The sequence below is a fragment of the Ananas comosus genome, linkage group 24 (assembly GCF_001540865.1).
Source record: "Ananas comosus cultivar F153 linkage group 24, ASM154086v1, whole genome shotgun sequence".
Taxonomy (NCBI): domain Eukaryota; kingdom Viridiplantae; phylum Streptophyta; class Magnoliopsida; order Poales; family Bromeliaceae; genus Ananas; species Ananas comosus.
Window position 1 is genome coordinate 4,639,021 of NC_033644.1, and position 17,996 is coordinate 4,657,016.

Consider the following 17,996-nt stretch of genomic DNA (forward strand, 5'->3'; position numbering starts at 1 on the left):
TAAATAGTGAGCGGTGGTTCATCCTTCTTAGGTTGTGCAGTACAGGCTCCAGCAATGGGAAGGGAACACGCGGACACTTAATGGGGGATATTTTTTTTTGTTTTAAAAAAAATGAACAGTTAAAAAAAAATTTGCAGTTGGTTAAATAATTCCGTTAAAAATTTATTTGGTTGAATAATTCTATTTTGTTTAACTTAATCATCAGAATGGAACAATAATTGAAATATCGTCAATCATTCACTATCTTTAATAAAAAAAGATTTTATATAAAAAAAAAATCACTAGTTTTGTGATTTTGCAGAACTCCATTACTTTAATTTTTGTTGATGCAGCTAGAAATTTTTATATTCCGACCAAAAAAATACGATTCTACCCAAAACACGCAATGATTGCGGACCTGCCAGTCGCGCTTGCCGAGGCATATGGTTATGGTTAGTAGATGCGGGTGTATGACGTCATATCTTGGTCCGAACACGGGAAATACAAGCCCCTCCCTCGTTCACCCACATCAATCTCTACATGCTGTGTGATGAGACGATTACACAAGTATGTATTTATTTATTTATTTACATACGCCATAAATTTACAACAAATAGGAAGGCCATACATCTCCTCATTTACTCTGAAGCTCGTCAATAATAATTAAACAAAGAGTTTGCGGGCATAACGTGAACTACGAGCTCTTGGAGCCCTCTTGAGATGCTTTAAATATACGAAATGCTGCGATGCACATGGTCATGTTGCCAATTACTGTTAGAGCTCCTTGAATTGCAACCAATACCTACAAAAGAAAACAAAAGTTGCAAGGAAAGAGTCGCCAAATTCAGGTACACACAAGTACGGCAAAATGCAAACAAAAGGCATTATGAACATTTGAAAGATCATCCTAATTATTATTTAAAAAAAAAAAAAGAAGTAAAACCTAACAGTAGTATGTAAGAAATTGCTGGCTGCTGGCATATACACCTCTTGCAAAGACCTATTATGCTATGCTAGTAATTACGCAAAACAACAATGTAAGTAGTATATAGAAGAATAGTTGTTGTTACTGACTAATAAGTGAATGCTTGAAGATAAAATTAATCATTAGGACATAGAGAAAGAAGCAAATCTCTACTCATATTTTGTGTATAATTGCGAGACTGTAGCTACCAAGGCCATAATATTTGGAATCCAGCTACAATCCTATTAGTTTGTGATGGCTGAGAAATCCGACACCGCCAAACATGTCTAGAGTATTTGAAGTGTTTAGAAATCAAAATTCATGATTTTCGAAAATCATTATGTAGTGCATCGAAAACCGTATAAATGAACAACAAAAAATGAACGACCTAGGAAAATAGAAGTTAGGGTTTCTCAATTCGAGATAAAGATTATCAAATGTGATTTGAGAATTGAAAAAAAAGAAATTTCTATCAAAAACTCAACCAATTTAGATTGTCCAACATCGTTAAACAAGCAAACGACTCATATAGTCTATCAAAAACTATCAAATTTTAAGCTTTTCAATAACAAGATATATAACATTCAAATATCAGCAAATTCAGTCTATAGGCACTTCAAATATTCTAGATCAAGTTTAATGGTGCTAATCGTCAATTTGAATTCCCGATCATTTAAAACAACTTGATAGGACGAAGCGCTCTGTCCTATTAATAAATTTGTAGCCGAACAGATATTTGATTATGACAATGTTCTACAAAGTGTCAATAATTCTGTAATTGCATGAGAGATACAGCAATAAAAGGTGAAGAAACTCCCTTAGTCTCTTGTTCACATGAAAACAAGGCACAAGGCCTATGATGCATAGATACTTCATTTTAGCCATCATGCCCGTATCGGTATATATCAGATACTGATACTTTCTCAATATTCGTCCAATGTGTGTCACTTCTATGAAGTATCAGACATTAAAAACTTTAAATCAAGTAAGTGTAGGGATACTTGATGGATACGTGAGAGATATTTGGGGAACATTAGGTGGATCTTTTTTGGTCTAACAAGGAATGGAATCATTGTTAAGTGCCTCGGATCCAAAAACTATAACAAGTTATCTCACTTTTTAAATGGATAACACTGGCATCAATGATTCCTGCTTGATAAAACTGAAAATTAATATTAGTCGATTAGTTTAGTTTGCCTTCGCACAAGGTAGTGAGTTCATTGGTTTATGTTATTACATCACCTTATTTAATTTTAAAGGTTTAGTATAACTGTCACCTATCATAATTATATATTCATTAAAAGTAAAATTTTAAAAATTGTATCCCCCACGTAGTGTATCCTAAGATTTTTAGAATTTGCCATATCACTATATCCGTGTCATTGTCGTATCCGTACCCCGTATCGTATCTTTGCAACATAGCATAAGGTACTTCGTAGGAAGTGCTTTCTACATTCTTAAACTTTCCTTATTTTCAAGTGAATTATACTGAAGTGTAATACGGTCCTTAGGGACACAATACCTTCTTTTAAAAAAAAAAATTGTCCACTACATAAACATTTCCTAACTATCCAAAGGAAACATTTGGCAAGTAGAACATCAGTAAACTCTTTGCCAAGGATTAACATAAATTTGGCCAGTGTATCAAGGGAATTAAGTAAAATTAGCAAAAAGGCGACTGCATGCATTCGTATGTGCCATCTGATGGTTATATCCTAGGCAGTAGCTAATTGTTCATATTGTGAGTAACATTGTTAAGAAATTTTTTTTTGTGTTTTTGTTTTTGTTTTTTTTTGGATTTTTTTTTAAGGGGAAAAAGATAACAATACCGCCAACTTAATGAACTGCCCAAGTTGAAAATCATTTGAAGTGAATAGCAACTACTAGTCTGTTAGGAGAGAGACTACACAGATGTGTTCGTATAATTGTATCAATATGCTAATTTCCTACACAAAGTCTAAAATTAGACTCCAACATCTAGATGTGATATCATGATGGTTGAAAGATACACCTATAATAACAGAAATTGGTGCATTGTAACATTCTCTACCATTTGTCTTTAAGTAACTTTCTATTTAATTCAGAAAAAAAAAAAGACAATAAGGAAAATGACGACATTCCCTGATAAGTTTCTAAGCTCCTTGCATCTTGTAGCTGTCACTCATACAAATGAAAACTTGAAAACCCCCATCCCCATGAAGTTTCATTATTAAACTTTTAGCATCTGTAGGTAAACAGTTCATCAACCTTCTAAGGAATACTGAATAGATCAGTATTATGTCCTATTAATTTAAGATATTTTATAACCAAATCTCAACGCAACACTAATGCTCTACGGATGAACAGAAGCATATTGAACAAAATAAGAGATCACCAATAATCTACAGGACTAGTGTGTAGGACAATCACCAATCATAAACTAGATTAAGCTAACAGATAAATACGGAGACCTTGTAAAGAAGGAAGATGGCAGCAGACCTACTTCTGAATCTAACATAGAAATTACAATATAGATAAATGAAGTATGACGATCTTACCTCAAGGGACTCAGAGTTATAAAAGAAATGCCACGTGCAAGCACACAACGCACCACCAAGAAGAGGAACCTGTCAAAAGAATAGAAAATAAAATTAAGAGTATGTGACTAACAGCAAAAAAAATTAAAAAAATAAAAAAAAAAGACTTGTTAGAGCTTTTATTTCAAAGATTAGTTAGTTTCCTGATCATTTGAATATGTATGTAAAAATTTTCTGGGAGTTTCAAAATATATTTAGACTAGATCGATACAAAAGAACCTGTATGGTTATCACATATAAATTCAATAGCCATAAAACACGCCAATGACCACTTCGATCTCATAAGATATACATCAATCTGGAGTTGACCGAGATAGAGAGAAAAAGAAAGAGGCAACTTAAGGACAATCATCTAATTTCAATTACAAAGACCAGTTAGCACTTCAATGAAGCCAGACAACTTAGGGTCAATCATAATAGCTTTCTCCAATCAAGATGCACTCAAATATGATATTCACCATATCAATAAGATAAACCTAGAGCAACCACAATTTAGGGGGCACTAAGATTGTTATATTTGGTTTAAATTTGTAGTTATCTAAATTTAAGTTAAATCCTAATCTAATTAGGATAAGATACAAGTTAGATTTAATTTGGCTTATATGGAGTATAAATAGAAGTCTAGTTCAATTAAAATTGGAACTGGACTCTAGTTTGGAGCCATATACTATATAATGCATACTACGGCCTCATTAAGCGGTGTCATTCTCTAATTCACAAAAAAGCTAATTAAGAGTTAGCTTGCTATTGGTCGTTCCTACGGTTGAGAGGAGTCAAGCCACATTGTACGGATGTGCTAGGGGGGTGCCGTATGTAGTAGCGCGCGCCGAATATAGTTTGGTTTTGGGTCTTTCAAGAAATCTTCTTTGTACTGCGCCTTTCGACATTAATAAAGTCTTCTCCGTCTTCGCCCATGGACGTAGGCCAACGGCCAAACCACGTAAATTTCAGTGTGTTCTTTCCTTATCTTTTCTTTTCTTGCATTAATTATTTTTCTGGATCAATTTTGCGCCGTTCCGATTTTAATAAATTGGTATCAGAGATGGATTGTTCTTTCGCGTGTTTAAGAGGTCGACGAAGTTCGAGATCGAGAAGTTTGATCGCTCCACCAGTTTCGTCTGCGGCAAGTTGTTGTTTTGATGCAACAGAGGTTGCAAAAGGAACTATTGGAGATGAGAAGATTAGCACTTCATAGAGCCCCACGAATTTGCTCATTAAGTGTTTCGGTGATCAAGTTCAAGTATTCCATAAACTTGGTATGCATGTGCAGCAGCACTTCAGGAGCTTTTGGGGGTTTTGGTGAAGAAGAAAGAAAATTCAAGCCAAGGTGGAGATTGTTAGATATGTCTTGAATTCTAGAACCACAAAGTTTTCTAACGCTATTCTGTTTTGGTTATTCTATTAAGTTTAAATTATGCATAATCTAATTAATATATTCCTAATCTTAGTAGATTTGTATTCCTACTCGTATTAGGATTTAATCATTATTATAAATATATCCTTTATTCTATTGATTTTGGTGAAGCAGATGAGGAGAATGATGGGTGTATTTTTGGGACTAGCGTTTTGTGAGAGAGGCATATTTTGTACATCACTTAAATTATAATGAAAATCTGCACTGCGTTTTCACCGGTGGATGTAGGCCAGTGGTCAAACCTTTTATATGCTTTATTTTTCGTCTCTCTTTTTCGATCTCTTTTGGTATATTTGCACCCGACGAACTAGATCTTTTCTGCTTTTATTCTAACAAACTGGCATCAGAGCCTTTCTATTCCCTTTGAGGATTAAGATGACGACGAAATTCGAAGTCCAGAGATTTGACAGGACCAACAGTTTCGCATTATGGCAAGTCAAGATGCTTGCTATACCAACGCAACAGAGATTGCAGAAGGCACTGTTGGGAAAAGAAAAAATGCCCGATTCGTTGATGGTGAAGCAGAAGGACGTTGATGACAAAATTCTTATGGCAATATAATTATATTTATCTGATGAGGTATTACGTGAGGTCTTGGATGAAAAGACTGCTGCAGGGCTTTGGCCTAGGTTGAAATCTCTCTACATGATGAAGTCTCATAAACAAATTGTACTTAAAGCAATGTCTCTTCATGTTGCGCGTGGCGGAAAGTACCTCTATTAAGTCGCATTTCGATGAATTTAGTTCAATTATTATGAATATTCACTCGATAGATGTCAAAATCGAGGAGAAGGATGAAGCCTTTTTCTTATTATGTTCTTTACCGCCCTCTTATAAGGATTTTCGTGAGACTTTCTTGTTTGGACGAGATACTCTATGTCTCGATGATGTCATGTCCTCTCTACTTTCAAAAAAAAGGATTGACATGTGGATAAGTAATGAGACAGGGGAAGCTTCAAGAGAAGGTTTAATCACTAAAGGAAGGTCATGGGAGAAGGATTTCGCTAATAGAGGTACATCAAGATCAAAGTCAAAAGATAAAAATCTGATTTGTGGTTATCGTAAGAAGAAGGGTGACATAAAAGCTGATTGTTTCAAGTTGAAAGATAAAGAACACCTGAAGAATAACGATGATAAGAATCAAGATAAGAAAAGCACTAATATTTAGGCAGAAGCAAGTGTTGCAGCAGGAGAATCAGATGGCAGTGATATTGTCTTCACGGTTATAGATAAGGCACACAAGCAACATGAGTGGCTTATGGACTCCACGTGTTCCTACCATATCTGTACGTATAGAGAGTGGTTCTCAACGTACAAGACTATTCGAGGTGAAGTTGTATTGATGGGAAATCACACTAAGTGTACAGTTGTTAGGATTGGCATTGTTCAGATACATATGTTCAATGGAGTGATGAGGATGATACCTAAGATTCGGCATGTTCCAGATATGAGAAAAAATATGATCTCATTAGGTACACTTGATGCTAAAGTCTTTAGGATTCTTCAGCAGATGGATTGATGAAGATCGCTAAAGAAAATCTTGTAGTGATGAAGGCCAAGTTGTCAGACATGTTATATGTTCCATAAGGTTCCACTGTGACAGGTTCAGCAGCGGTGACTTCTTCTTCTATGTCAGATTCGGATAGCACCAGATTATGGCACATGCGACTGGGCAATATGAATGAATATGATATGACAAAGTTGAGCGAGAGAGGTTTATTTGGCAGTCAGTTTATAAAAATTAGATTCATGCAAGCATTGTACTCTTGGCAAACAAAACAGAGTTAGTTTTAATGTCGCAGTTCATCGAACAAAAAGTACTCTGGGCTATATTCATTCTGATCTTTAGGGACCCTCTCGTACCTCTCGTACTCCTACTCATGGCGGTGCTAGATATATATTGACTTTCTATCGATGACTACTCCCGTAAAGTGTGGTTGTTCTTTCTGAAAAGTAAGGATGGCATGTTCAATTATTTCAAACAATGGAAGGTTATGATTGAAAAGCAAACTAAAAAGAAGATCAAAAGATTAAAAACCGACAACGGTTTAGAATTTTGTTCGTTAGAGTTTGAAGAATTCTACAAGAATGAAGGAATCGTCAAACATAAGACCATTAGGCATACTATACAGCAGAATGGAGTGGCCGGACGAATAAACAGGACTCTTTTGGAGAGAGCTTGATGCACGATCTCTAATGCTGGCTTAGCGAAGTGTTTCCGGACGGAGGCGATTTTTACGGCATGTTATTTAGTAAACCAATCTCCACATTCGACACTTGATTGTAAAACTCCGGAGAAGGTATGGTCAGGTAGCGTTTTTTATTATTCTAATTTGCAATTATTTGGTTGTCCTGCTTATGCTTATGTAAAGGAAGGCAAATTAGAACTTAGAGCTAAAAGGTGCATCTTTATTTGTTATGCATCGGAGGTTAAGGGATATAAATTGTGGTGTTCTGAATCATCTAAATTACTTATTAGTAGGGATGTGTCTGCAATGTTATATCCTCATTGTGTTTCTTGTGATGAGACCCTGAGTGCTAATACGCAAGTATAGGTAGAGACCAATAGTACAGTTCAATTGCAGGGTTCTTCTCAATCGGAATAGCTTGAGTCGTCAGACACCTCAGTTACTGAAACCCCAAAAGTTGAGATGTAGAGTATTGCTATAGATAGAGCAAGGAGACAGATTAAACCACCGCAAAGATACGGTTATGAGGATTTGGTTGCTTATGCTCTTTCAGCTGCACAAGATATAGAAGAAGATGGCGAGCCTTCCACATACAATCAAGCTAGTTCTACTGCTAAGTTCAAGCATTGTTTGGACTTAGTGTTGGCTGGCTGCACTTGATGTCCTATGGGGCATTTGGAGAAGACGAAGCGTGAAACTTTAAAAAGCATTGTGGAGAAGTAAATTCACGGTGGAGTTTTGTGGTGATCTCGACATAGCGGCTAAACTATAAATTAAACCAAGGTGGAAATTGTTATATTTGGTTTAGATTTGTAGTTATCTAAATATAAGTTAAATTCTAATCTAATTAGGATAAGATAAGTTAGATTTAATTTGGCTCATATGGAGTATAAATAGAAGTCTAGCTCAATTAAAATTAGAATTAGACTCCAGTTTGGAGCCATATACTATATAATGCATACTACGGCCTTAGTAAGCGGTGTCATGCTCTAATTCACAAAAGAGCTAATTAAGAGCTAAGTTGTTGTTGGTGGTGCATATGGTTGAGAGGAGCCGAGCCACAGTATACGAAGGTGCTATGAAGGTGCCGTATACGATAGCGCGCGTCAAATATATTTTGGTTTTGGGTCTTTCGAGAGATCTTCTTTGTACTCCACCTTTCGACATTAATAAAGTTCTTTGCTCCGTCTTTGCCTGTGAACGTAGGCCGATGGCCAAAACACATAAATTTCAATGTGCTCTTTCCTTCTCTTTTCTTTTTCTGCATTAATTATTTTTTTTGAACCCATTTTTTGCGGTTCCGATTTTAACAAGATTTATATAATTGTTTCATAAACCATGTTCAGTGAAAGCATGATTATTAATTCTGCTACCAAAAGAGATGATGTCAAAAGAGATCTACTGTCTAGACATGAGCTCAGCCCCTACAGCTTCAACTTCAGAAAGGTGTCCAAAGTCATCTTTGATGAAGCATCTAAAGTGCAGCCCACGACGAGGTTGTTTTTCGTGAAAGTCTCCAAAATGTAGCCCAAGCCTAAGCAGCAAATTTTCTCAGAGTAGTTGCAGTATTTCTGGTCTTACAAGACACGACTTTAGGCCAAATAGCAATTGCGTCATTTCTGAAAGGATTCAAAATGTAGTCCACGGCTAAGTAACAGATCTTCTCGGCGCATGCCGCTGTCATGGTTCATGGTTGACAGCACAACTGAATTTCCACTCTCACTCTGACATCGTTTGAAGATAGTAACACACATTTTCAGAACTAGACAAGTCCACAAATGTTAGCAAAATACTACATTTGTCTACTAATGAGGAATCCCAGTGAAAAGGCAAGAAGCAGCAATTGAAGACCATCATCCAGTGTCCGTTCAAACAAAAATTCTAAATTCTCACGCAATGATGAGAACCAAGAAAGAAATTTTTGTACTTACCATACCCCAGGAAAGACCTTTCCAACTCGGGAAGCCCGATTTCTCCCCGTACTCCCAAACCAACACCATGGCCGTCACCCTTTCAGAAAACACAAGGAACGACGATAAGAGAAGAATTAGATCAAGAAGCAAAGAAGAGGGCGAAGAACAGAGGAGGAGGACGAGGACGAGGAGGAGGAGACCATTCGATGACGCTGGAGAAGTGGACGGCCCAGGTGGGCAAGGAGAGCGCGTTCTCCGGCTCCCGAAGCACCGCCGAAGCGCCTAACGGGAGGGCGTTGGCGGACGCGGCGGCGAGGGCGAGGCCGGCGCCGGCGGCCAGTAGGGCCGCTGCCGAGGCGAGCGCTCGGCCCTTCGGCAGTGGCGCCGCGCGGGAGCGATGGGAAGAGGAGGCGACGGAGGATGAAGAACAAAGAGGGGAGGCGGGTAAACGAGGAGGCGTAGAGAGAAGCAGACGAGAGGAAGAAGGACAGAGTGTTGCTACCACTGTAGAGGCCATTGTGGGGCGGAGGAGGAGGAGGCGGACACAGTCCGAGCGTTCGTATCCAAAACTGTCTGTCTGCTTTAAAGCGCCTGGTGCCTAGGCACGGAAGTCTGGCCGAAGCTCCCAAACAAGTGCTCTTTACAGGCCGATCTGAAGCTAACCTTAGAAATAAATTAGCTCATTTACCATTATTATATTATTTTCGGCATGATTGAGCAACTGAATTCACGATTGATATTATTATACTTAATCTAAACTATATGAACCGTTTAAGTTTCGAATTTTGTAATTTCACAGCATCATTTTCCTAATATTCAAATATATTCAAAACTGATGGCTAATATAATGTAAATTTGAAATCACTTCCTTGCTAGACAACTGATATTCAAAAATTATAAAATTCAAAGTTTAAAAAGTTTAAATAGTTTAAATAGTTTAGATTAAGTTTACATGTATTGATCATCAATTCATGTGCCCTATGCTGATCGTTAGTTTGGATGCTCCGTCACCAAAACAACACGGAAGTAAATGATCTAATTTGCTTCTAAATGCATTCTAGCTTTACTTGATAAAGGTTAGATATAGAAAAAAAAAAAAAAAAAGATTCAAAGTTATTTGCCTTCAGGAGTAAAATTAAATTTCAAAATAATAATTGAATAAATTTTAAAATTTAACATATTATTACTACTTGTAATAATAACAAAACTTGTTCTTAATACAAGAGTTGTGTTTTCTCTTATTATTTTAATAATTTAATCCGATTAGTTATAATCAAAAGAATTAGATATTTATGAATAAAATGAGAATTTATAACATAAGTTGAAAGTGTGCCACTTTGCAGTCTCTAATGCATTCCGAAATCTTACTTTCAAATATTATATCTATCTTTCATATTACCAGTCTCTAATGGTTTTCTCTTTTAAAGCTATGAATAAATAGGAGCTTCAAGTACTTAGTCATCATTTTATCTTAGTTCACTCTTCTTTTTATTATGTTCTCTATCAACTAAAAAATTTTGTTTTTTGGGCAATTGGACTTTGTTATGTTAATTCTCTCAAGTAATCATGCCTCGTAAAGAGATGCCAGACCAATTGAAAAATCAGTTGCATTATTTGCATTCAACAGGCAACAATGTTACTAGAGCAGCATTTAGCATGCCTGCAACCGATGTTAAACTACTAATCTTAAATTTTTATTATTACTGTTGATGCAGAACTTGCTGTTGGACAGGTGTCACATTCTGGTTCGTCTGCCTTGTAGTGTTCCTCGGTATATGTAAGAAAGTGGATCATCGTCGTATTAATCCACTTTTGATCAAAATGACCAAAGCGTGGCGAGAATGATGCTTGGACATGATCCATATCATATTCCAATAGTGTTGAAAGGATTAAAGTTGAACTCCAAGTAAGTTAAAAGGGTTTTAGCATTGCTCGGCGCGAATTAGAGTCGAAACAATGCAAATTGCAGTCTGGAGCATTGTTAATCGGTAATGCATTGGAGTGGTATCGATACCAGGTAGGCAACCGAGAATAGCAATTCTCGGGTTTGAGAGTTTAAGGCTGTTAAACCGGTGACACCCCTGGTGCGTACCGGTACCAGGTCAGCTACCCGAGAGGGCAGCTCTCGGGTTTGGCTGCTGCGTAATCGTTAAACCGGTGACGCCCACCCGCGTATCGGTACGCAGTGCCCCAAACAGCAGGGGTGGTCTGCTGCAAATAAAATGAAGTGGAGGGTTTTATTGCAAATGTAGCAGCTTATAAAAAGACCCTAACCCCTCATCTCTTGTTCACAGCAGTGAACTCTCTCATCTCTCTCATTTTTCTCCCTTTCTCTCTCTAGAAGCTCTCCCACAAGATGGATTTGGAGGGGAGATCGGTGGAGAAGGAAGCTAGGCAGTGGATCTTCTTCATCTTCTTCATCTTCTTCCTTGGTTTGGTAGTTTGGAGAGGTAAGCTACTTGGAGCTCTAATGGTAAATCCTTAGGGTTAAGTTCTTATACTCTAAGAATGGTTTTAATGGAACCCTAGGATGCTAAATAGATGGTTATTGCTTAAATCATGGGATGAATGGTGATCTTTGCAATGGTTGAGTATTAGGATTCAAAAAGGGGGTTTTTGCAAATATTTGGGTTTGATCTAAATTGAACCGATGTAAACCTAATTGCTAGGTATTCTAACGCGTGGTGAAGTCGGTTTGGTGATCCGACGAGGTTACGCGAAGATATTGGCAAAAATGACCTTTTTGGCTTCGTTTTCGCCTGGAAGGCCAAGGCGGCGTTCACAAAATCACGAAATCGGATTCCTAGCATCGCGGCATCATCTAGAGGTGGGGGGTGTCACCCAAAACAACTGAACTCCCTTCTATGTCGAAGATTGCATTGTGACCTTACATTTCCATATTGTAATGGATAGTAGGATTGTAGCTTATTGCAATTCAATTCCTTACTTGTTTTCCTAGTTGATGACATAATGTGAGATGAGCACATGATGTAATGGATATGTAAGGGATTGGGTCTTGACAATTGATATCCTATAATGCTAAACAAGTAATGAACTTAGTGTTTGTATTCGAGGATATAACGAGTGGCATTTAAACAATGTAAATGACATAGATGACGAGTGGCATGCTGAATATAGTGTAGATGAAACACTTGAACTTGAAATATTAGGGATAGATGAATTTCCCAAGTTATGACATGTTGCATGTGGACTTAGTGTCGTTGGAACACTTAACATGAACATTAGGGATAGTCCAATTGCTGTGTTGTTGATTAACCCTAGATGGTAGGGTATTCTCAGTTGGCGAGGATTGGATCATACTCACATAGTCTATATCCGCTTAGCGTGGTCGCTCCACCCAAGTAGTGAGCTCTGGAGTCATCACGTGATGGACTAACGTACCTGTCCAGCAGACGGTCTCGGGTTTGTGAGTTGGAAGGTCTCCTTACCTATGGGATTGCACTGTGAGTCGTGGGCAAACCCTCGGGTTAGCTAAGTGATTGGGTGAACATATGAATGACAAGTTTATTGAACATAGTAGCATGATAGTTGACATCATTACTGTATAGTTCTTGCATGCATTTATAATGATTGAGGCATAGTAGTACATTTGCATATTTCGTTATTATATAGCAGTTGATTGCACATCTATCTATCTATCTACTTATGCTTGCTTAGACCTAGTGGGGAGATCGGCGGAGTCGGCGGCCAAACCCTCTGAGAACTATGGACAATAGTTCTCACCCCACTTTGCTGCAGGGCCGAGTTCAAGTACACCGGGCGAGGATCGTGGTAAGGGCATAGCGCCCTAGTAGCTAGCAACTTCCATTTTGCATTAGACTACCCTCGTGTATACGGTTGACATGTGATGTATTTTGGGAGTTACTTATGTATCTAGATGATGAACTTATAAACCTTATGTATGCATTTTGGGAGTTGTAAATGTAAACTCGATGTGAATGATGAATGCCAAATGTAATAGTTAGAACTCTCTTTTTTTGCTCTCTTGTATGCTTGTATAACTACTCGCAATGTTCATGTATTGTTTAAGTTTACCTGGGCAACTTGATGTACATGACTTTGTTGTTTAGCCTTGGGCGGACAAGGGAGGTGCTGTTGTCATGCCCCGCGACCGCCCGCCTATTTGGCCGGGTCGCGGCGCCGCAACAGACCGCCGAACGGACAGGGTTTCCCCTGTATCGCGGACAGAGTCTCCCCTGTGCATTTAAGGCGTCGCAATCAATACAATGTACAAAGTTCCAACCAGGAACACATTTCAATCAAAGATTGCATAAGGAAGTATCAAAAACATAATCTACTTGTTATTACAAGCATTCACAAAATACATTTTACATCACAATTACTTATTACATTTAACTTCCAAATACAATCGAGCTTTTATTACATATTATTACAACTTATTCTTTTCATTTTCTTACATCCCTAAGTAAAGGCCGATTCAGGGTACCGCTATCTCTGGTCTCGGTGGTAGGGCGCTAACTATGGAGCTACGCCCTCGCCTCGCGCCGCCGCGCCGCTCACGTGTGAACCTGTAACACCCCAAAACAACGTGGGGTGAGAACCAACTCCATGGTTCCCAGTGGGTACGGCCACCCAAGGAAAAAGCTCGACCAATAGGTCCAAGGAAGGCAACTGCAAGTTAGTTCAATAAATAGATAGATATATATCTTGATTATGCAACAAATGAAACCATGCATTGCCTCACGAATGCAATATGAAGATCATGCAATGATGCGACCATACAATCAACTAGTAATTCAATCGATTACTACTTTCATCCAATTGACATTTAAGGTTGTCTGTCATTTACCATTTTAATCATAAGGTCTCATTTACCTTTATCAACTATCCACCCGACTCGGTCTTGAGTCAATCATTCGCGTAGTACCGCGCAAAGGCAGGCTCGAGGCGAAGGACGTCTCACTTGCACCTCAGCCTTAAGTCCACTCAACTAGGATATTATTATAGCTCATAAGTTTATTACCCAATCACTTGGCTAACCCAAAGGTTTCGCCCTCAACAAACTCACCAACCCAAAATCCCATTAACCGGGGAGATACCCGCTACAACCCGGTGGGACCGTCCTCTGGGGAGATACCCGCTACAACCCAGTGATGTCGACTCCGGAGCACATCGCCCGAGGGGGAGCTACCACAACCTCGAGCAAGGACTAAAGGTGAGTATGATCAATCCTACATTGGAGGATTCCAAGTTCAATCCATTCCTTAACTTTAGGAAGACTATGCTCAAATGACCCTAACTCTAGGGTTGAAATGTCATAATATTTCCATCATTCTTTTCTTTGCATTCTTTACTATCACTTGTGTCATATACACTACTATATTCTTGGACTCATGCCACACTTGTTTTCTAAGTGTTCAACATACCATAAGTGTTTCCACTATACTAATCATATGCCACTCGATCTAATATATATAGATTGTCCACGTCACATATCATAGTTCATATGTCATTGTTTTTCAATGTCGAGTTCTCTAATTCACCTAGAGTTTATCGACCCAAGTTCAACATGCATGTGTCATTTAACATAATCCACAATATGTCAATATACATTCATCTAGTATATTCTACAATAAATCAACATGCACTCATTCATCATATTCCACAATATGTCTACATATATATGCCAACCATTCATATGCCATCCAACATGTTCCATAATTTATCAACATGCATATTACCTCTAACATATTACTATAACATTATTTTCATGCATTCATGTAACAATTAACTCATGCATTCATCTAGCATTATTTAACTTGCATCTTATCATTACGCATTTCTACTTGGCATTTACATTAACATGCATCATTTTCATACTTCATTTACATCTATATGCATCAACATGGATTCTTAATTTGCTTAGACATAAAGGCGACCTAGTCGCTTCGGTAAGCACAACCCACCTTAACTCGCGTTCCGATTGCTTGTCGACACTTGCAATCGGCCTCCCGCGGCACCCGTATCCGGCACGGCCCGATATCGCAACTGCGCCTCAACCGTGCTCCGCTTCGCAGCCCCGAAAATTATAGGTCTTCGGTTATGTGCCACGATGCCTCAAATCCATTTCCATGATTTTACGACGTCGCCTCGGCCCTCCCGGCGGACCCGAAGCCTAAACGTCCATTTCTTTAATAACTTTGTAACGGCTCGTCGGATTGCCGAACCGTCTTCGCCAACGCGTTCGTTTACCTAGCAATTTGATTTACGGAGGGTCAAATGAGATCAAATCCATATATTTTACAAAACCCCATTCGGAGCCCTAACATGCAATTAACCTCTAAATAGTCCAAATTAAATAGAGAGAGCATGTTTAGAATGCTCATTAGAGACTATTAGAACACTTAGAACTAAGCATTAAGCCAAATTCTAAAAGCTTACCTCAATGTGAACGCCGCGATGAAAACACGCCGCTCCAACGGGCGCACGAAAGCTCAATCCGTCGCCTCCAACGCGTTCGCAAGCATCTTCTCCACCAACCCCGCGAATTTGAGCGAGAGATATAGAGAGATGAGAGAGATCTCTAGAGAGAGAAAGGAGGGTTCTCTCCCCCCTCTCCATGCGTGCGTGTGATGGTCGGCCGAATGAGGAAGAAGAAGCTTCAGTTTAACACCTCCAACACTATTCACTCCAGGCAGCTTGAAATTTGATATCTTTCGCCGGAACTCTCAGAATGTCCGTTTGAGCTCAAACTTGACAGTCATGTTCGATTTTACGTACTGAGTAAGAATATATTTTAAGTTTTCAGTTTTGACCTCGTTTGGTCACTGAAAACTGTACCGAACTGTAATCTTTATCAGATAGCTGTCGGATTTTATTTCTCACTCTACGTGTGTCAGAAAAATATGAAACTTTAGATCTATTCTCATAAAAATATTTCTGACTTATTCTACAATTTTCATAATTTTCTGAGACTGTGCATTTTCTGCTAATTTATCTGTCCCGTTTCCAACAGAAAATTATAAATCTTCTGTTTTCATTCCGATTTCAGCACAAATCACTTCTGACTTATGTTTTACTTCTACAAATCTAATAAAAATAGTTTCTCACACTATTTTTATTTATTTTTATTTTTATACCAAAATCTGGTATGTTACAGCTGTCGTTCGGCGTTTGTTCGACGTGCCCGAACCAACCAAATTGGCGGTTGCGGGGTGTGACAGTATAAGTCTAGATTTGACTATGTATCAGGCGCTGACCAATGAGGCTGTGTTTGGTTCGGGTATAAGTAAGAACTGTTTATCCCAGGAATAGGTATAAGTTCAGGTAAAAGCATGAACTTAACTAATTTTGCGTTTAGGTGAAAATTGGGTTGTTCCGAGGAATAAAGCAAATAGTATTTGGTTAGATAGATTGGAACAAAGAGAATAAGAGTTACAATTTTAAATTAAAATTATTTTATCTAATTAATTAGCATCAAAATATTAATTAAAAATAATAAATTAATATTAATAATTATAAATAATAAATTATTAATAATTATAAATTATAACTCTTATTNTAAAAATAATAAATTAATATTAATAATTATAAATAATAAATTATTAATAATTATAAATTATAAAAATAATAATAATAAATAAATAAATAAATAAATAATTAACTAAATAATAATAAATTCATTAGATAATATAGTATAAATAATAAATTAATAATAATCATAAATAATAAATTATTAATAATTATAAATAATAAAATATTACTAATTGTAAATTTATAAATTAATTAATAATTAATAAAATTATTAATTAATTAATTATTAATACTTATAAATAATAATACATTAATTAATAATAAATTAATTATAAATTAATAAACTAATTAATAATTAATTAATTATAAATTAATTAATAAATAAATAAATTATTAATATATATAACAATAATAATTTTATTAATAATTATAAATAATAAATAAATAAATTATTTTATTATTTAAGCTACAAATAATTATTTAATATATTAATTAGATTAATTAATGCTTTAATATCATAACTAAATTAAATTTAGATTTTAATTAACGTTGTTCCTACCTATAAACAAGCTTGTTCCAGCAAAAATGGTGGAACAACAATTCCAGTCTTATACCAGTTTATTTCAGAAATTCGAAAACAGTACTTATACCAGTTTATTTCAGAAATTCGAAAACTACTGTTTTCGGGTACCAAACGCATCGTTTGGAAACAAAGGGGAAAACAAAGCCTTATTCTCTATTGTTCCCGAACCAAACATTGTCTTATAAATCGCCTTGAATAAATCACATGGACCACATTTCAACAGTCACCACTATCATTCTAACACTACAAATTAATCCTTTATTTAAGGACCAAAATATCAGAAACATCAACTTTTTTATACTTTCGAAAGTATAGTATCTCTCTCTCTCTATATATATACACACACACCTATTGTTGACACATAGTGTACTTGTAAGTTTCCTGTACAGTACGCATACAGGATTAGCATGTATTACCAATGGAAAACCAATTCTGGCCACCAACCTTGATATTTCGTCACTACACACCATGTATAAGATAGAGGACAAGCTTTTCTGTTCAATCTGCACATTTAGAACAACTAAAAATGTTGTCGTTACCGACCGTCCCTAGCGCAAGTGACAAAAGGATTTGATGGTTAATATCCGAGACTCAAGTTTGAGTCCTAATTGATTCACATTTCCAGCTAAGTTTATTTCTAAATAAAATAAACGAAACGGATAGCATGCTATCTTTCTCTCTCAAAATAAAAAATGTTGTCATTCATTATTTTCATAAGATCACACACACATACCACGTTCAAGCAAAGAATAGCCATGAGTCTTCTTACAGAGATCAGCATATCTATCTTTGCATTAATACAAGATTCAAAACATTTTCTCGGTTCAGAGAAATATTTAATGTTTCTATCCCAAATTGTATGA

The 17,996-nt window shown here is 36.9% G+C and overlaps 1 protein-coding gene across 1 annotated transcript; it reads right to left on the reverse strand.

Moving 5' to 3' along the window:
- Window positions 313-9,604, reverse strand: LOC109728588 (ycf49-like protein). Its single transcript, XM_020259025.1, has 4 exons — window positions 9,236-9,604; window positions 9,054-9,132; window positions 3,481-3,549; window positions 313-781 (listed from the first exon to the last, which is right to left on the reverse strand). Exons 1-4 carry the CDS (start codon window positions 9,550-9,552, stop codon window positions 674-676), a joined length of 573 nt encoding a protein of 190 aa, XP_020114614.1. The 5' UTR covers window positions 9,553-9,604; the 3' UTR covers window positions 313-673.

What these genes read in the sequence shown, in the direction of transcription:
- LOC109728588 (XM_020259025.1), bottom strand. Translation starts at nt 9,552, where the DNA reads ATGGCCTCTACAGTGGTAGCAACACTCTGTCCTTCTTCCTCTCGTCTG. An exon ending in TTCTCCAGCGTCATCGAATG is followed by an intron (nt 9,133 to 9,235) that starts GTCTCCTCCTCC and finishes GTTTTCTGAAAG; the next exon opens with GGTGACGGCCATGGTGTTGG. An exon ending in AAGGTCTTTCCTGGGGTATG is followed by an intron (nt 3,550 to 9,053) that starts GTAAGTACAAAA and finishes TTCTTTTGACAG; the next exon opens with GTTCCTCTTCTTGGTGGTGC.